This window comes from Oenanthe melanoleuca, chromosome 1A (genome assembly GCF_029582105.1).
Source record: "Oenanthe melanoleuca isolate GR-GAL-2019-014 chromosome 1A, OMel1.0, whole genome shotgun sequence".
Taxonomy (NCBI): Eukaryota; Metazoa; Chordata; class Aves; order Passeriformes; family Muscicapidae; genus Oenanthe; species Oenanthe melanoleuca.
This window is the reverse complement of record NC_079334.1, coordinates 1,460,590-1,479,123: the sequence shown is the minus strand read 5'-3', so window position 1 is coordinate 1,479,123 and position 18,534 is coordinate 1,460,590. Positions and strand designations below refer to the sequence as shown.

The window sequence follows — 18,534 nt, the reverse complement described above, 5'->3', positions numbered from 1 at the left end:
ACCAGTTGTGGCAGATAACAGACACAGCAGGTTACAGTTGTCAGAGGAGCTTTATACAGTTGAAAATCAAAGTTTGATAATTTTTAGTTTTCCACATGGCTCAAATCCAGCCATCCAAGTAGATTGTAGTAGATGAAAAAAAAAAATAAAAAATTGTTATTTTTGTCTGGCTAAACTTCACGATGTGTACAGATAGAGATAAAGATGGGAGACACAAGTGGAAGCATTCCTGCCTGGCAAATACACTGAGGAAGGGTCACTGTCAGAGTGTTTTGCTGGATGCAGACAGCATGCTGACACACAGTGATGGAGAAGGAGAACCAAGGTAGATAACAAAAAGCAACCCAAAGGAATGGTCTAGGCCTCTGTCAAAATGATCACTAAAGTGGCCTGGCAGATAATCTCTCTCCAGTATTGACTTATGATGATATCCTTTATTGGAGTCATAAATGTTTCCATTAAATATTTCAACTCTCAGTCATTATTTTAACAGCCAGGCAAGACAGAACTTTGAAATACAGGAAAATGTGTAATTGATCTTTGACCTACACCAAATCTATATTTATTCTGTATCCTCTACATACAAATTTTAGATATGTATGTGAATAAGATAGATGAGCATAAAGTGCTCAAAGCAATGCCATACCACTGTGCACTGCAAATATAACCATATTTCTTTATCCTTGCACCAATTAAGATTGATAGAACAGTGAGACTATTTATTTTTCTCCATAGCAGGACCACCTTCCTCTTCCACACTTTGAGTCTATGCCACAAAATGCACATATGAGCAACATAGCATGTAGTAATGAGCCACTCTTTTCCCATTCCCATCTCTTCATTTGCTCCATAGAAAGCTGAGAGCAGTGGCACTTTGTAGGAATGAGATTCCTTGAGCATTGACAGCACTATTAGTGTTTAGCTGCCACCATCCCCAGCCAAGCCTTGCTCAGGCTAAACTGGTTTTGGTTCTTTCCTGCCTCAGATTTGTGGTCACCTCCTGTGAATGCTCTGCTCCTCCCAGGATGTCCTAACGCTGCTCTTGGTTTTCTGAAGAGCCAAAAATGCTTTACAAAAGCACTGCATCCATCAGCCCCATTTGACAGATGGACACAACTGAGGCACAGAGTGACTTGCCCAGCTTACAGAGAGTCAAAGGCAGAGTCAAGGACCCTTCTTTCCCATTCTCCAGTTTTATTTCTGAACCAGGGATTTCTCTCCATTCTGCACCCTACTGCTGGAAAATAGAAGAGACATCTTTCTCATTTCTAATGGAAAGACCCAAGAGGGGCTGGAGGAGAAAATTTAAATTTGGCTCAAAACAAGATAATATGATCCTTCCCTTCCTGTCCATCCTGACCTTCATGGAAAGGACAGCTTGTTTATTGCACTGAAGCAGGTCTGTGAGAGCCTAATAGTACCTCTGGCACCAACTGCTTCGTTATCCCAAAGACATTAAGGGACTGTGGAAGGGAGTGGAAGAGACACTGTGCTCAAGGTTAGGAAGGAAGATAGTCCACAAAAGAGGGTTAAATTTAATTTGAAAAACTATGTGGAGCTATTTCTTCTAATTAACAAGAACAGCCTGAGGAGTTGTTGCATTTCTTACTCATCCTGTATGAGCCAAAGTCAAGTTTTGTGAGCCATGCTTATTTTCAAAAGGGTTCACAGCCAGAAAAGAAACCCACACTGTAACAACAGTCATTAAAACTAAATATCTATTTCTAAGTCAAGCCACTGTGCAGTGTACTTTTGCCATACACTTAAGGAATTTCCCCACTGCATTACAAAGTTTCTTTGACCATCCCCAGCAAAAACATGCTGAAACTGCAACAGGACAGGAAGAGCAGGGAAGAGCAGAGACATGGGTTCATACTTGAAATAAAAACAAGAGCTTAGCTTCATAACAATATAGGGTAGAGTGAGTTTCTTGGTTTTTTTTTTTTTTTTTTCTTAATACTGTTTTGTTGTTTGTTTGTTTTTAATACAGGTTGTTTTCCCAGTGAGCTAGATTACAGTGGCAAACAGACAAGACATAAATATGCATGTAACAACTTTTCAAACATTCATCCTGCTTTCCTTTGCCAAACACCTGTAAGCTCTGTCAGGGGTGTGAGCACTTAGGGACGTCCTGCTGATGCAATAGCTTCATGGCTTTAAAAACAGAGGTCCACCTCTCCTGGAAAACGGACTGCTTGCCAACAGGAGCTGTCAGCAGCGATTCCACCTCTGTCAAAAGGATTTTAATTGCCAGTATTGATGGGACAAACCTGTAGGATGTTGGCATGGACAGCAAGGTACCTGTGCAGTCGAGTGTGGTAGCTCTCGCTTGCTATTGCAAAGTTTTGTCCCATCCACATCAGCATTTAAATTACCTTCGGCATTCACTGAGGTGGGTAATTAGCAACCAGTCACTCTCCCAGTGTCAGCTCAGGGTCATTTCTTTAATGTAAATAGACCCTCAGAGGGGGCTGTTTACAGTGCCTTCTCCTTTCACTTTTTTTCCAGGGTTTGTTGAGGATGCAGCCCCAGAAAACATTAGGGTTAAGCCCTGATTTGGAAAAAAAATAAATTTTAAAAAACCAAAAACGAAACAGAACAAAAAAAGAAAATAAAGAAAATAAAAGAAAAAGGAAAGAAAGAGAGGGAGATGAGGGAGAGAGAGACCCCTCAAATTTTAAGAATTTTTAAAAATGTATATAAACAGAAATCTTCTCCCTTTCCTCCCTCCCCCCCAAATTAACGATTTCAGAAAAATAACATATATATTTTTATATATATATATATATATATAAAATAAGATACCCAGAGGCACTGGTTTGCATTAGGGCTTAATTTCCAGCTAAATTAAAAATCAAATCCAGGCATTTGGAATGCCTAAGGGGCACAAAAGCAGCACCCAAAAGCATTAACTTTTGCACCTTTTATAATATATCTCAAACCAGTCAGATTTGCTTTTCAAAATTTTGTAGTAAAATAAAAGTGCTCTTTGAGGAAAATTCATGCAATTAAACAGCAGATGCTTAACCCCTGAAAAATAGAGGCTTATAAGAGAAGTGCTGATAGACCCTTAACCATAGCATCATTAGCAGCAGGTGCTGCTAGTTATTAGTTTCCTAAATAGTTTTAATGTAAACAGTATTCTTAAGCTCTAAGTGTAGCATAATGGTTGGGATTTGCTCTTTAATGCTTTTTACTAGAAAGATACAGCTCATTTAAAATAGCTGGTAGATACAGAAAGCATAAATATACAGTAAGTTTAGACACTGATTGTACTAAATGCAACAATACAAAGAAGCAAACAGGAACACAAATGGTAACACAATAAAACTGTATTACATTTGTGCTTCAAATATTACAATACATTATGTACAATAGTCCAAAATAAACATCTCATGCCAAATGACACAAAAAGAAACAAAAAAACCCAAACGAACTGAAAATCCCAAGAGCAAGCAAAAAGAATCCAGCTTTATATACAGTACCTTTGTAATTAACATTCAACTCTGAACTGGAGCAATTTTCACTACATACAGATGCAGTCCGCCTTTTATTTCACTCAACCATTCTGTCTCCCTATATCTATGCTATTCAGTAGGTTCCTGTGTCATTTCTTATATACATGTGGAGCAAAAAAGATAAAAGAACATAGTGCTTTTTATTCTTAATGATGTGGCATCCGATCAGCGAACCTGGGGTGCATAACCTTCTTTCATTAAACCCTCCTCATAGTCTGTCTGGCACAGAATCATGTTGTTCTTCAGGAAAAATTTGTCTCCCACACAAAATCTGGAATTAAAACAATAAAGAGAAAAGAAAAGGAAAAGAGAGTTTGAGGATAACTGGTGTGATATGGTCTTACAGGTAAAGGGTTGCAGTGAAAGTGTTGGCTGGACAACACCCATGTGTGCATTTGGGAGAGCCCAGCAGGAGAATTGCCCAGGTGCCACAATTAATCCTGTGCTTTCAACAAAGCCTAGAACATTCAGGCACTTTTGCTTCCCCAGCCAAAGACCTTGTTCCAAGCCCACCGTGGCTGTGGGACTCCTGGACCAGGTCACTGTCACACAGCTGAAACACAATAAATATCCCAGGCTGCCCAGCTGAGTGAAGAGCCAATGTCCTGCTTTCGTGCAAACCAGAAGGAAGACAAAGTGATTTTATGCAGTGGAAAGCTTGTCTGACATTTCTTGTATTTCTCTTGTGTCCTAGTAAGAAATCTTGCTATGTTCCAGTTGGATATTTCACTGGATTTGATTTAAGATGGTGATTCTGAGAACTCTACACACACAACTTTATACTGGTGCAAACCAGAGACACACAGGCATGCAGAGAAACCTTTTTCCTTTTTTTTTCCCTGCAGGAGTTGATTATAAATTTAGTTACTCAGCTAACTACTCTCTCTCTTGTGGTATCAGTGTTCCTACCTTGTTATACCATTAGGTGCATCAGAATGATCTGATTGCTGCAAAACGCCACTGAGAGATTTCATTTGCTTTTCTCTGATGAGTAGGACAATCACATAATGTTAATGCTCCTGGCTGCCTGCCTTCAAACTTCGAGTAAAGGAGGATTTCCCAACTAAAAATAGCTGCTTGGATTTAAGAAGGCTCTTCCCTGACACACCCTTTAGTCCTTCTTCCCCTTGACAAAGCCACTCTTCTTGAAGATACTTAGGGAGAAGTGAATGGGGCCAATGCAGAAAAAAGTTTCCCTAGTGACTGCCTTGGCAGGGTTACATGCTTTGTTTGTAGTGAACTCTCCAGCTATGAAATATATTGGGAGGCACTGCTTGCCTTATTCCAATTAAAATGAAAGAAAGTAACCTAAATGAACCCCTTAACACTGATGTGAATAAATGAAACCAGCTCCTACCAGCTAATTATGGATCTCAGCACATAAAGTATTGTTTAATGTGTAACAGATTATAATGTCCTTTTTTATATAATTTCCAAATGGTGACATCTTGGACACAATTAGGGTCAGATATAAATGCTTGTGTTGTTTACGGTAGATTTAACAGCAGAGTAGCTATGGGAATAGCTGTATATGTATTTAATTGTAAAAATTTAACCTTCAAATAATGTTGCCTGCTGGAGTTGACCCAGCAAAACTCCATAAATGACACAGGCTGACCCACCTGACCCCTGATAGTGGTCTGTCTTTATCAGATAGTCAATTTCTAATGATGTTCGAGCAGAAATCTTGGTGAATTGTTACAGATTAAGCTCTGTATGGAAAGCAGTCCTTTAATGTTTTGTGAAGTTGGAGGTTTAAATGAGCAGCAGTTGGACTGATTTACATTTGTGAAGATTGGAATGCTAGACAAACAGTGAACCCATTTATTTTCCAACTGGGTAGCTTTGGAAATTTATCCTTATGCTAGCTAAATAGATAGAGGGAAAATAGTGTAATAAAAAAGTGGATTGAAAAGAATTAGTTCTGCTCTTAAAGGAAAATTGGTTTGTTTATTTGTGGACTTTTTTTTGTTTTTCTGTGGGATTACTGCCTGCTGCTGATGATGATTGAAAATGGAGATTATGGGAGGATCCTGAAATCTTTAAGTTATTTATGGTCAACACTCTTTTGCAGAATACAGAGTTGTTCTTTGGGTTTTTTTCTAGTTTCCATCTTTTGTACTTTTGTCCATAGTCGACAATCCTGAGAAAAAAAATTTTTGTGCCCCTTACAAGATTAAGGTAAAGGAGTCTTAACTAGTGCCAACATGTTACTTTTGTTTTTCCCAAAGAAGTCACGTTTAAAATCAACAAAAAACAAATAAACACCCCGGCCCCCTTCCAAACCAGTGCAGCAGTGGGAGACAAAACTGCCTCTGCCCCCAGCAGAAAACATAAAGTCTGAGCTGAGAATTTTATTCAGCTGTGTATTCCTTTTGTTCCAGGGTAAGACAGACCTTAGCAAACTTATTTTATTAAAGCATTTAGTAAATGAAAAACACGCTGCTGAAGTGCAATTCGCTTGTATGACAATACTTAACACGTGGCTTCATCCAATATTGTTTGTTTGCATCAAAATCCTGCCTGGAGGGTTTTGTTTCTCAGCCCTCAGAGAAGTGGCAGAGTTTGAATTAGACTGCACCAGCTACACAGGAGTGTCAGGATGCCTCTCCCAATAAAAAGTGTCAATGACATTTGCTTTAGCAATGTTGATGTGTGCAGCCAGAAGTGCTCTACCTGTGTCTGCATGGCATGCGACAGCTTTGTGCATGAGCGGCTTTAAACTCACACAGCTCCACGGATCCCTTCTGCTCCGAGTGTGCAGATCCGTGGAGATCCTGCCTGGCTGTGATAACCTGTGGGTTTGGGGTCTGTCTGCATCCTCTGGATGCTCTCCTGTGCCTTGGGGGAAACCTGTTGCTTGTGATGCTTAGGGATCAAATCCTGCAATTATTTTCATATTGTGCAAGCTCAGTGACAAGCGTATTTGGCAAGGGCTGACGGTGAGGCATGTGTGGACCCCTGGGTGTTAAATGTGTGAATTGAGCACTCATTAGGAGACAAGGAGGTAAGCATCAGGTGAAAAACCTATAATCCTGGCATGCTGGCTCCCAGGTACAATGGGACAGAGCAAGCAAGCAGAGGAAGTATGAGGAATTTTGGCCATTCACACTTTCAACCTTATTTGACTCTCAAAAGATTTAGCCTCTCCTGAAGATTTAAACCTGGCTCAGCATTAAAATGGGAGGGTAAATTGAAGCCTAGCCTCACACTAACTGGGGTTTTTTTGTGAAATTGGCATAGGATGTAAATGAGGGCACAATTTGGGCACACGTACTAAACAGAGTAGAGGAACATTTTAAGATGCCACTGTGTTAGGAGTATATAATTAGGCAAGATTATTACTCTTCTAGCAGGCAGATGGTAGTCTTCAGCCTTCCCTAAAACTCTCACCCAGTTTTTTTAATAGGCATGCAAGATGAACAGGAAAGAATATACAATAGGCTGCATTAACATGCCAGATTGGACTGAGCACCATAAATTGATAATAGTGCTTTTGACACGACTGTGACATTAGCAGAATGACCATTATAATTAACCTACAGCCTAGAACCCCTGTCATATTTTACAATGGCAAAAGGAAGGCCATTTATATTACAAAATGACCTCTGTTATCACCTTGTTTGGAAGGGAAGGTGTGTCTAGGCTAATCGCGAGAAGTATAAAACTTCCATTTTGAGAAGCAGCTCTTTCATTTTTCAGAGCAGATATTTAAGGAGATCTCACTGGTGTCTGTCATCTTTTCTAATGCACAGGATGTGTGTCAAGGTGCTGAAGATCACTTAGGAAAGCAAGAGAAATACTGCTGTGAAGGAAGATGGGTTTGTGTGTGCCTCCTCCAGCAATGCCAGATCTTTGTCGCTGTAAAAAGAAACAAAATCTGGAAGCATTTAGTTGATTTCCTGAGGGTTAGGACAGCTCAGACTGACCACACTCACACCCTTCCCCTCTGCTCTTTGCAATCAGTGGTGTAGCTTGGGCTCTGCTTCTCCCCTTTCCTCTCTTTTTAAATGTTGAACTTCCACTACAACTCACATTAATGCTAATCTATATGCATCACTAAGAGAACAAAGCCACTCTTTTACAGCACAGTTCATCAGTCCACACCTGTGGTTTATTCATTTTGGGGTTCTGTCAAAATGTCCATTTCAGAGGCTGGAAAGTGGGAGCTGTGCCTGAGTTTGTACACAGAATCCCAGTTCAAGTTAAAATGGCAAACCTCAACTCGATGTGCTTTTCATGTACTATTCTATAAAATGCTGCTATGGACCATATGGTAATTTGTATTTTAAATTTTGAGACACACAATGAAAATAAGCAGTACTCAGGCCTTCAGAATTTCTAAAACCACCACTCATGCAAAAATGTGATATTGGTGTTTGGAATAAGGATGTCCCTGGCATTGTATCCCTCCCCCCTGCTTGACAGAGAACAAAGGCAGCATTGTGTGGGCATTTTACAGTTTATACTGGAGGTGAGTGTTTACAGCTACATCAGGACAGCAATTTCCACGAGTGTGCAACCATTTTCAGTCCAGCTTCTATTAAAATGAAGGCAATTTCAGATAGAAGGCTAGAACAGGCGATTTAGACACCTCTCAGTGATAGCAGATGGGGGTTTTAAGCCGTACTCTGAGCTGACTTCACACAGCACAGAGAAGGTTTCACAGGAGTGGGGAACAAGGCGCTAAAGAGAGCGAGAGGAAGGACACACAAACTCTGGGAAGTGGGAAAGCTGGAGGCAGGCTGACATCACTGCCGTAGTCAAAAGTGTCAAGCAAAGACACAGCTGAGCCCACTTGCAAGATTTGCCACTCCACTTTGTCAGTCACACACACGCAACCTGACAAAGTGTGAAAGGCACTGTCTGTTTACAAGTTCATTTTTCCAGTGGTTTCCTTCCCCCTCCCTGCCAGCTTTAAATTTTCTGCAGAAATTAGGTATGTTGAGGTTACTGTCAACGTGAGGTGAAGGGCTTCTGGGGAGAAGTTAAATATGTTTACAGAGAAGAAAGGGGAACACTCACACCATTAAGATGACTGTCACTAAGCTCTGCAGGTACTTAGGCGATGGAAAAACTTCAAATTAGGAGTAAGCTGGACAGAGACATGAGAGATAAGAGGATGCTAAAACCTTTAGGCTAGGAGCAGAGCTTAATATTCACAAAATTGCTACAGCTTTAAGCATCAGTATCGAGAAAAACATGGGGGAAATATCTCAAAAAACTGTCTGGCTGGAGCAATTAGATCCTGGAGCTGAATAGCTTTATGAAAGGGAAAAGAGGAGCCAGTGCCTGTTTGACACCAGGGGAGCAGGCTTAGTGGCTCAGGAGCTCTCTGTCAGGCCAGTGCCTACAGTCTGTCTTCCTGGAGAACAGTGTGTGAGACAATGCCTTTTTCTCCTCACTCTGAAAAAGTCACATTCAGGAGGCCAATAAAGGGACTGGCATGCTATGAGTTAGTTCAGAGCTGCAGTTCATGGCCTGAACAAAAGTCCCCTTAAGTGAAGGGAGCCTAATTACCATCCACACCGAGACTTGCCCTGGATGGGGAGTTGTAGATACTCAGAAATAACAAAGCAAACAGTGAAGTTGTCCATAAAAGCAGAAAAAAACCACTGAATCTTCACAAAGAGCACTAGGCAAAAAATGGGCAGGCATCTCTCTGGGCCAGGATCAGCTATTTAAAGGGTAGGAATGTGAGGGTCATGCAATAGCAAGACTGAAGGATGGGCTGCCCCACAGATCAGTGAGATGTTTGTTAACATAAATGTTACCTAGCTTGAAAAGCAGGGCTGGAAGGAGCAACTGGGCCCAGAACATCAGAAAAAAAATTCAGTGCTGGCACAATCTAAAGAAACAATCCTGTATTCCCATGAACACTGCCTGCATTCTCTTAGGGAAAAAAACCTAAATGGTAGATGATAACTGAAAATGAAATGTGGAATCAAACAGAGAGCACTACATACTCTGCAAAACTGCTGCAGAGAAGGACCCAAAGGTTTTTAAATTTAATGGGGGAAGAAAATGTGAAGCTGGGGAATAAGGCTAAACAGGTCCTGCAATAGCTGACACATCCATTGGTGATTTTTGGATATTGGTGATGTGAATAAAAATGTTCCCTTCAATAAATAAATTCCATATTGGTAGAATTAGTGGCTGGAGTGAAAGGAAAAAGCAAATCTAAAATCCCTCAATAACATTATTTTGTATACAAAGGGGCAGCAGAAACTTAAAATAGTGAAACTGAAGTCTTATAAACACATCCTTACTCAGAATCTGCTGTGTGATTTTGATTAGCTTGAGCAGAGGAAAAAAAAAGGATCCTAAAGGACAAGAGAAATTATTAATGAAATGGTGAGTGACAAGATTTTTGTTTAAAAGAAAAAGGTTTCATAGTAGATCTGAAAACCCCCAAGCTGTTGATGGGCCAGGTGTCTAACAGTGTGGAGGTTTATTGTTATACAAGTAACAAAAAGCAAAGGATTTGAAGCTATTAATAAGAGAAGTAGTCAGTGGGATGCTTTGCCATAGGAACCAGAGAAGAGCTATGTTGGAGCATCCATGAAATAGGATTTTTTGTAAAAAACAACAAAATTAAATCTTCAGAGGGCCACTAGTCCCAAATTGTGAGGAAGAAAAGTAGCCTACAAGCAGTCTGCTTTATTAGGCTCCATGAGAGCTATTGCAATAGAATCAGGATTAGGGTCACTTTTGAGAATTTCTGAAATTCCTTGTGACTCCTGGAACCACTCCCTGTTTTCACTAGATGAAACTAGACTGTATTTCAGGTAAATTCATTCTTTTGTTCTCAGTCTAAGATACCTGTAAGACAATTTCAGCAACCCTTTGCCCAAAATACATGCAAAGTAAAAGTCAAATAAAAAGATTAGATTGAAGGCTCAGGAATAAAAAGGCTGAGAATTATTAAATAACCCAGTTAAGCTCCATTTCAGAAGCATCTAACAGCACTTTTCCAGAGGGATCAGTGGCCCCAGGGAACACTACAATGTGTGTTAGCTGCAAAGTGAAATTGTACATTAGTTGTAATGGTAAAAGAGGAATATTAAAAATATTCATAACAGCTGTGCTTTTTTTTTTTTTTTTTTAATGGGGGAAGAAAAGAAAGTTCAGTTCCTCAGATCCAAGAGTGCTAACTATGATGAAAATCTTTTGCACTCCGGCTAACAAACATTGTCTGCTTTGCTTGACTGATGAAGATTAGCTGACTTCTTACATTAAAGAAGTTTGTCTTGTATGGGCTGAAGTGACAAGACAATAACTAAGTGCTAATTGTGCATAACCAACACTAAAGATATGCAGCTCCATTATGGCATGTAATAAATGAAGCGAACAACAGAAATGTATTAGGTGCTTTAATAATGATACCAGAACCATGCTTTGGAAAAAAAACAGGATGTGAAGGGTTTAGGAAATGAAACCTAGGACACTCTGTGTGTGTCTCTTAAATGGGTACTGTGGGAGCCTCTGCCTGCCTTGCTCAGAATACAGCTTCTCAGTTCTGTGGCAAGACAAAATTGATATAGGACTTTAAACAGCATTAGAACCTATAATTACTTTGCATTATTATATAGTTTAAGCAGTGGTTATTACTTGCCTGGTATTTTAATTTCCCATGCAACATGATGAAAAAGGTCAATTTGGCTTTTTTTAAAGAGCATAATTGTAGTGTGCTACACTTATTAGCAGCTGTACATTTTATGGTTCTTTAGGGATGTTTGATTTTTAAATGACTACTGTGTTAAAAAATAATATACTGTAGGACAAGGTGAGTTAGGAAAGCTTATTAGATCTGTGTCTAGCTTTGCCATATTAGACTATTATCTTCTTAATTTTTTTATTGCTTTCCTAAAAATGTATATCTTGTTTCTTTCCAACTGAAGAAATGAAAAAAAATATGAGTGCTATAAAATGCTAAATAGGATCATGTAATAACTGAGAAATAACTGAAAATAATAGGGGCATTAAGGATGGACATAATTGGCTCTCTCACTTTCTAGACCTCATAGAAGTCACTATGTGGCAAAGCTGCTCTCAGCTCTGGTGGAATCAGAAATGGAGCTCCAGGAGAAATCTGTCAGGATTTAGCCACCACTCGGAGTGTAGCTGTACAAACTTGGCTCTTTTCACCTCTGAAAAAATCAGTTATTGCAATTTCACCATTTCTGACATTCCTTCTCCAATGAGCCATATGGGTGATGCTTCAGAACAGGGTGTCAGGTTTGGATCCTTGGGATTTTTATAACCTAAGGTTTGGGTATAGAAATAAAAATAGAGGTCCAATACTGCTGCAGAGGAAATGGTGGGAACAACATCTTTTAAACTTAAATGATTACAGTTCAGGCAACAGGAAGAAACAATGTGTACTTTAAAAGAAATACACATGATAAAAGTGAAGAATTAAAGTTAAATTAATACAATAATGACAAATGGTACTGCTATGCTCTTCTGCAGAAAAGGATCTCAAAGACCTTTATAAATATTAATTAATTAAACCTGACAGACAGCCTTTTGAAGGAGAGGAAGTAACATTACTCTTTTTTATTGATGTGGGATTTGAGGCACAAAAAGTTTTCTGGCCAAGGTCATGAAAGACGTTCTGTATCAGTCCCAGGAATAGCATCCAGATCCTACTCTCAGTCCTGGGGTTCTGCTACTGGAAAGTGTTTCCTCTTTGGAATGAGCACCCACACCAGTACTGAGCTAGCACTTAGCCTATGGGACAGACCCAGGACATTCTCTTACCTCTGGTTACAAAGCTGACATGCAAAACAGTCCAGGTGATAAACATTGTCCTTTGCTCTCATCACCATCTCAAAAGCAGGGATGAGCTTACTGCAGGCAGCACAGTTTCCTGTAACGCCAAATAACCTGGAGAAACAGAAAGAAAGAGGTTCTTGATTCACCTTCTTTTTTTTTTTTTAATGTATTATTTTTATCCCCACACACTGGTCTTTGACTGACTTCCCAGCACACCTCCTTTTGGAAAGGCTGGCCTTTGGTTGTTCAACTCTGCCTGATTTGCAGCACAAAGACATAGCCTTGCTGAAGAGAGCTTTATGACAGACTAATATTGAACCTATTGTGATGTTACATAATTTTTTTTCTCTGCAGGTTAATTTTTGTCTGCACCTTTCTTGATAAAAGAAACATCTTGCTAAACCAAACAAAGAAACAGTAAACACATTAGGGACGTTACATAACTGTGCAGACAGAGGTCAAGCTGTTTGCATAAGTGGGAAGACTCTTCTCCTTAGATCCTGCAGTGCAGGAGAGAGCCACATAACCTTGGCTTTTGGTGCTGCTTATTACTAAAACACACTTTAGCTAGAAAAGAAATAACACTTGAAAAAGCCAACATTCTTCGCATTTTTGACATCTAGTGCTAAAAGCTTTACCACTATTATTAAAAGAACATTTTATGAACAAGTCATTTAAATCGTCAGAAAGCATTAGTGGTTCATGCACCTTACTACCCTATACCATAGTTATTGCTATGATTATGTTATTCAGGTAGCACATTAAAGTAAATGAGGCTGTAAACTATATATAGTCACATCAGGAGTAGAAGTATAAAATACTGTAAGAACAATATGAAATGCTGTTTTTGCCAGACATCTATATAATTTTCTTTTTAAATTCCCTTTGCTAAAGATTTTTCAATACTTTTCAAGTGGGTGTATTACACAGACAAAAAAAACAGCACACCAAAAAAAAAAAACCCCAACCAACACACATACACATCCTTTTGTGACACAGAAGGAATATAATGAACAAGAAAAAAGATGTTAGCTCTACAGTGGCAGCAATCTTTGAAACTAAGTTTATTTAAACTACTTAATAGTTGTGATGGATTATTAAAAGTAATGCTCTGCTTGTGCATAGCAGTTAATGCTGTTTTTAACCATGAAGCACACCAGATGAAAACGCCACATCTGCCACTTTTCTTTTTTTCCTCAACATCAGGCTGACAGCAGAAAAATATAATGGCTCTCAAGGGAAACACCAAATTAAAAGCAGTTCTAAACTAATGAATTCAAAGGTGCTCTGTAGAAAATTCAGTTTGGTAACATAAAAATGAACACAGTTTTTTAATCACATCCCTCCATTTTACTGAATTTCATGGGTTGCCAACAAGCCTGCTTAATTCTAAATCCTTTTACCTTCTGCTTCTGCTTAAGGTGTGCTGCCTACAGAATACGTGCCTGTTTAATTTAGCATCTCCTGGTTACTGTGCTCACTTGGAGAAATGCTGGGACAAGGCCATCCTCATCAGCTCCTGTTAGAATGACTCAACTTCTCTTTTCATGAAGTCTGATTACTAAAATCATAGGGTATTTAAGCAGGTTATAAATATTCCTTTTGGGAAACACTCCCTTCCAGTTCTATCTACCAAGGTTGTCTGAATCCCACTCAGACTTTGATTCCTTGTCTGTGGGAAGGACACAAGGCTCAGTTGCCTTCCAGAGTCGAGGGCTGACTTTGTGTTTGAGATGATTTTACCCACGGACCAAAGCTCTGCTTTCCTGCACATCTGTGCAGATGATGGCAGTTGTGTGATGGAAGCAGACCAGGCTGAAAAAGGGCTGCAGGTGCATAGTGCTGCAATTCCACCTGGTTGTGGTGAAGGGAAAGTCAGGCTTTGGGGCTTGAGCACAAGAGCAGCTTTTAAACACAAAGATGAGGGAGGTCCCACCACCTCCAGGCTCAGCGTGGGGGATCACACAGCACCTCAGTGCTTAGGTGGCTTAGGTGCAAGAGCTGAGTGCTCCAGACACAGCTGAAAGCCCTGGCCAGGCAGGGTGTGAGGGGCAGTGTCACCTTCCAGGCCCCTTGCAGGTGTGAGGAAGTGGGAATCCATTACAGCCAGCGCTGCGGTTTGCATGTTGCAGAGCAGTAAAACAATTTGGGATTGTCATCCAGCTCTGCAGAGGAGGGAGATTTACTGCACCCCAGTCCACTATGTGCAGATTTCTTCAGTCCAGGAATAAGAGACCCTGCAGAAACTGCTCCAGCTAAGCACCAGATACATTAAAATTTTTCAATTACGTAAAGGGAAGGAGGCCCTCCTTGCTGTTAGTCCTTCTCCACCACACACAAAACAAACATGTGAGATTTATATTAGCTATTGTTAATTTTGGATAAAGCTGTTTATATGAAGAACATAGTTTTCTGCCATTAATAATAATAATAAAAACCCCACAATGCCATTTTGAAATTCTGGACATAGTTTCCCCCAATTTCAATTGCTCTCGCTCCCTGAGCATTTATCAGCTACCTGATTAGAATTTGTTTCCACACAAACCATTGATCATCAGCCTATTACTAGGCAAATGACAGTTAATTACCCACTACATTAACCACTGGGACCTGAGACCTGCTTCTGCTGCCATCAGTCAACATGATAAATGTGGCAAGTTCAGTAATGCATGGCCAGCCCTGAGCTGCCTGCTATAGTGTGAACAACCCTCAATCTCACTTCCAGGCCCAGGAAAATCTATGGCAATCTGCATAATTACAAGCTCTGGGTTAATAACAGACAAATGATTTGTTGCATCTAAACAAAGTCCTTGGAATGGGCCTGGTCTCCTGTGGCTGCCCGGGCTGCTGTTGTGCCACCGGTGTGCTTCCCTCTACAACATGCACAAAACACATCCCCGACGCTGTACCCTTCCAATTTGTTGCCCTCCAATTTATGGATTCTGCATATGTGATTTTTAATCATTAAAGAACTCTTGAAGCAATATTATCTTAATTATTCTCTGCTGTAGCCAGGGAATTAGGCTTCAGATAAAATTTTCTTCTTCTGTGCACTTTCCCTGCCTCACTGGAGGCTCCATCAGTTTTCATCTACACCTGGACTCTGAAATTCTAATGATGAATTATTGCCCCTTTTCCTAAGAGGGTGAACCTTACAAGGGAACATTTTACTGAACTGTCAGCTCCCAGACTGAGTGCGGAGATGCGGAAATCTGATCTAATTTACTGCAAAACGATGCATTTGTTCGACTTTCTCCTCAGTTTTGTCCAAGGATCAAGAGATCGGTCAGGAGCCACCTTCCTGTAGCCCTTTGCACAGGAGTACATGTACCCAGCTCTCCACATGCCATTTTGTTTTCCTCCTTTCTTCAAACCTGTTACACAAGCAAGTTTCTAAAATGTGAATTTTACCACTGGAGGGGAGAAAGAGTCTCTTGACAGGCTCCTAAGTGGAACTGATGCACCAAGTTATGGTGTCTTGCTTTGTCTATTTTACCAAAAGAGTGTCAAGGATTTAATTTCTACTAGTACTTACAGCTGCAGGGTACCATTCTGTGCTCAATTTCCTTTTTTTCTGTGGTAAGAGGATGGTTAAACTCAACCACATCTACTTACAGATAGTTAGACACTGCCCTAGCTACCTCAGCAGATTAGGAAACTGAACCTTACTGATTTCACCTAGAAAAAGCAGATGAGAAAATTCTAAAGTATCAGGACAGATCTTTTCTTGTGATGATCTGAACCAACATCCCTAATTTTGCATTTGTTCCCTGTATATGCTGCAACAGAGATTGGAACAATCAGCCACAGCAAAAGCTTCCATTCTTAATGGATTTGAGCAGCACAGAACATCCTGCACAGAGCTGAAAAATGAAAGACACGCAGAAGCCCTTCTACAAACAAACCCAAAGCTGACATTTTGAGCAGCAAAAAGTGTGATTAAGCACCAGGCTATTGATTCTACTTTGGTAGGTTTACTAAACACAAACCTGAAGGTTAAGTACCGAGAGATGAGAAACGGGAAAAAGTTGGGAGGGGGAAGACAAGAAAAACAGAGAAAAGCAGAAGTGAAGGGACACACAAAAGATCTGAGAGTTTGACTGAGCTGCACTATTCTCACGAGGCAAGTGCTTTCCAGAGGGACCCAATTTAACCACAGAGACACTCATTTCCATCCACTCCCACAGATTTTGGGTGAGGCTCTGGGTAAGCAGGGCAGAGCTGGTTCTCATCCCCGTTAGGCAGGACTGCCACGCACCGAGATGAGATGGATTTGGGCCATAATTCCCTGTCAAATTACACGGGACTCTCACAAGATTTAGGGTCTAATGTTGTTGGTTACAGCTGCTCCCACAGGCTTCCTCCTTTTTGCTGTTCTCGTTTGACAGCTGTCCTCTGTCAGATCCATTGGTTTGCTACCCACTCCTTCTCCTACTACAATTTCATATTACAATGTTGCATGATTTGGATAAGATGCCCAGGCTTCCAGTAGGAGGACAAAATATCTGTTTGCACGATGGACAATGAGGGGGAAAAATATCTTAAGATAGAGGAATGACAAAGCAGACATTAAATGGAATTTCTCCTGTGGTGCAGTAATTACAGATAGTTTCGCAGGGTTTCAAAATATTTTTTTTCTCCTCATTCTCACTACGGGGTTAACTAGGTTCATTAGGGAAAAATATATATTTGGGACCAGAGCTCTAAACCTGCCTTCACCACCAACTGAGTGGGTGACCCTGGTAACTCACTTAATTTTGGTCTCAAGTAATTTGTTACAAGGAGGTGAGACCTAATCTTCACATTGTAATATCCCTGCTAGACACTGTTTCTATAAAAAATTGAAATGCTGCTTTCGAACCTCAGTTTCACAGTACATGAGGGATCAAAATAATACACAGGCATGGTTTTAAATGTAATCAGACATTTACTGAAATAGACAATCAGCTTCTTTTTTTCCCTTAGTAGGTTTGTGTATTATTCAGGATTTCAATTCAAGCTGTATGCACTGAAGGACAGAATTTGGCCCTTAGCAAATACTTCAGACAACATAAGATGCTATTTGGAGAAGCATAAAACCACATAAAAGAATCTAAAAGTTAATGAGAGAGACAAAAAAATTATCCAAGCATCTAGATTACAAAGCACATTGAAAAGCATAGTTTGAGAACATGTGAATTTTACATGCTGAATATTATTTAGATTATTAGGTGGAGATTTCTTAGACATTTTGAAGTGACTTTGGGACACAAGTACTACTGGCTTTAAATAGCCTATATTTTCAAACTTCCCACAAGGTATTTTTGAAAATCCTCCCTGTCAAATTGTAGAGGAAAGGAAGCAGGTAAATTTGTCCCACATGCATTTTCATGAATGCCTGGAAAACTTACTTCACTCCCACCCATCCTCCCTTCCCTGGAACAGTTTTCTAAATGCTCATTGAAAATTAAATGTGCTTCCAGCCAAGGGGAGAGGAGAAGCTGTCCCACTTTGGCTATTGAAAGAAACAAGACAAGAAAGAAGAGCAGAGGGTTCCCATTGACCCTGCTCATCCACTGCCCTCCTGGCTGCACCCACTGCTGCCCAGAAAAAGACTTTTGGTGGCTCTGCTTGAATTAACTCCGGTTCAATAATCAGAGACTGCACAGAAAGAAAGAAAAGAGGTGGAGAACAAGCTGACACAGGAGAAAATGGCCACTTTTAAAACAAAAACCAGTCCTGGATTCTGTCCTCTATCCTCAGCATTGCTTGTACATGTTTCTCAAAGCTTCCTTCTTTTAAAATCTTTTATGACAAAAGTGGGCGTTGAAAGATGGAATCACTACTAAGTTTCTCAACAAATTGAAGCCCTTGGCCTCCAAGCCAGATTTCCAACACTTCCCAGCTGCAGGTGGTGAGGTGGAGAAATTTCCACTAGAGCTCGCCTGTCCAAGCACTAAATTGTTTCAGGAAATGTAAAATTGCAAGTGTCATAACATAAGAGCAGTTAGATAACATGGTTTAGATGCCTATTCAGATTAGGTTAAAACCTTGTCCCAAATTTCAGACACTGCAGAAGAGGTGAAGAGCGAGAAAAGTCAAACAAAACAGCCCAGTTGGTTTAAGCATGTTAAGGAAGGCATTCACACACATTGCTGAAGCATGCTTGAATATCTGCTAAAATCAAAGGCTGTTTGGAAATACTGTGAAAATAGGGTTAGTTTTGCCAAACTGGAGGTGAGGAACCCTTCCACCTCAG

General features: G+C 40.1%; 1 protein-coding gene across 3 annotated transcripts in view; it reads right to left on the bottom strand.

The window, feature by feature from the left end:
• Positions 1–2,738: 2,738 nt before the first annotated feature.
• Positions 2,739–18,534, bottom strand: part of LMO3 (LIM domain only 3) — a 55,321-nt gene continuing 39,525 nt past the window's right edge. For all 3 annotated transcript variants that reach the window (XM_056482469.1, XM_056482470.1, XM_056482468.1), the window contains 2 exons: positions 12,282–12,407; positions 2,739–3,789 (listed from right to left, as the gene is read on the bottom strand). In XM_056482469.1, coding sequence (XP_056338444.1) covers positions 3,684–3,789; positions 12,282–12,407 — 232 coding nt within the window. In that variant the 3' untranslated portion in view covers positions 2,739–3,683. The remainder of the gene's footprint in view (positions 3,790–12,281; positions 12,408–18,534) is intronic.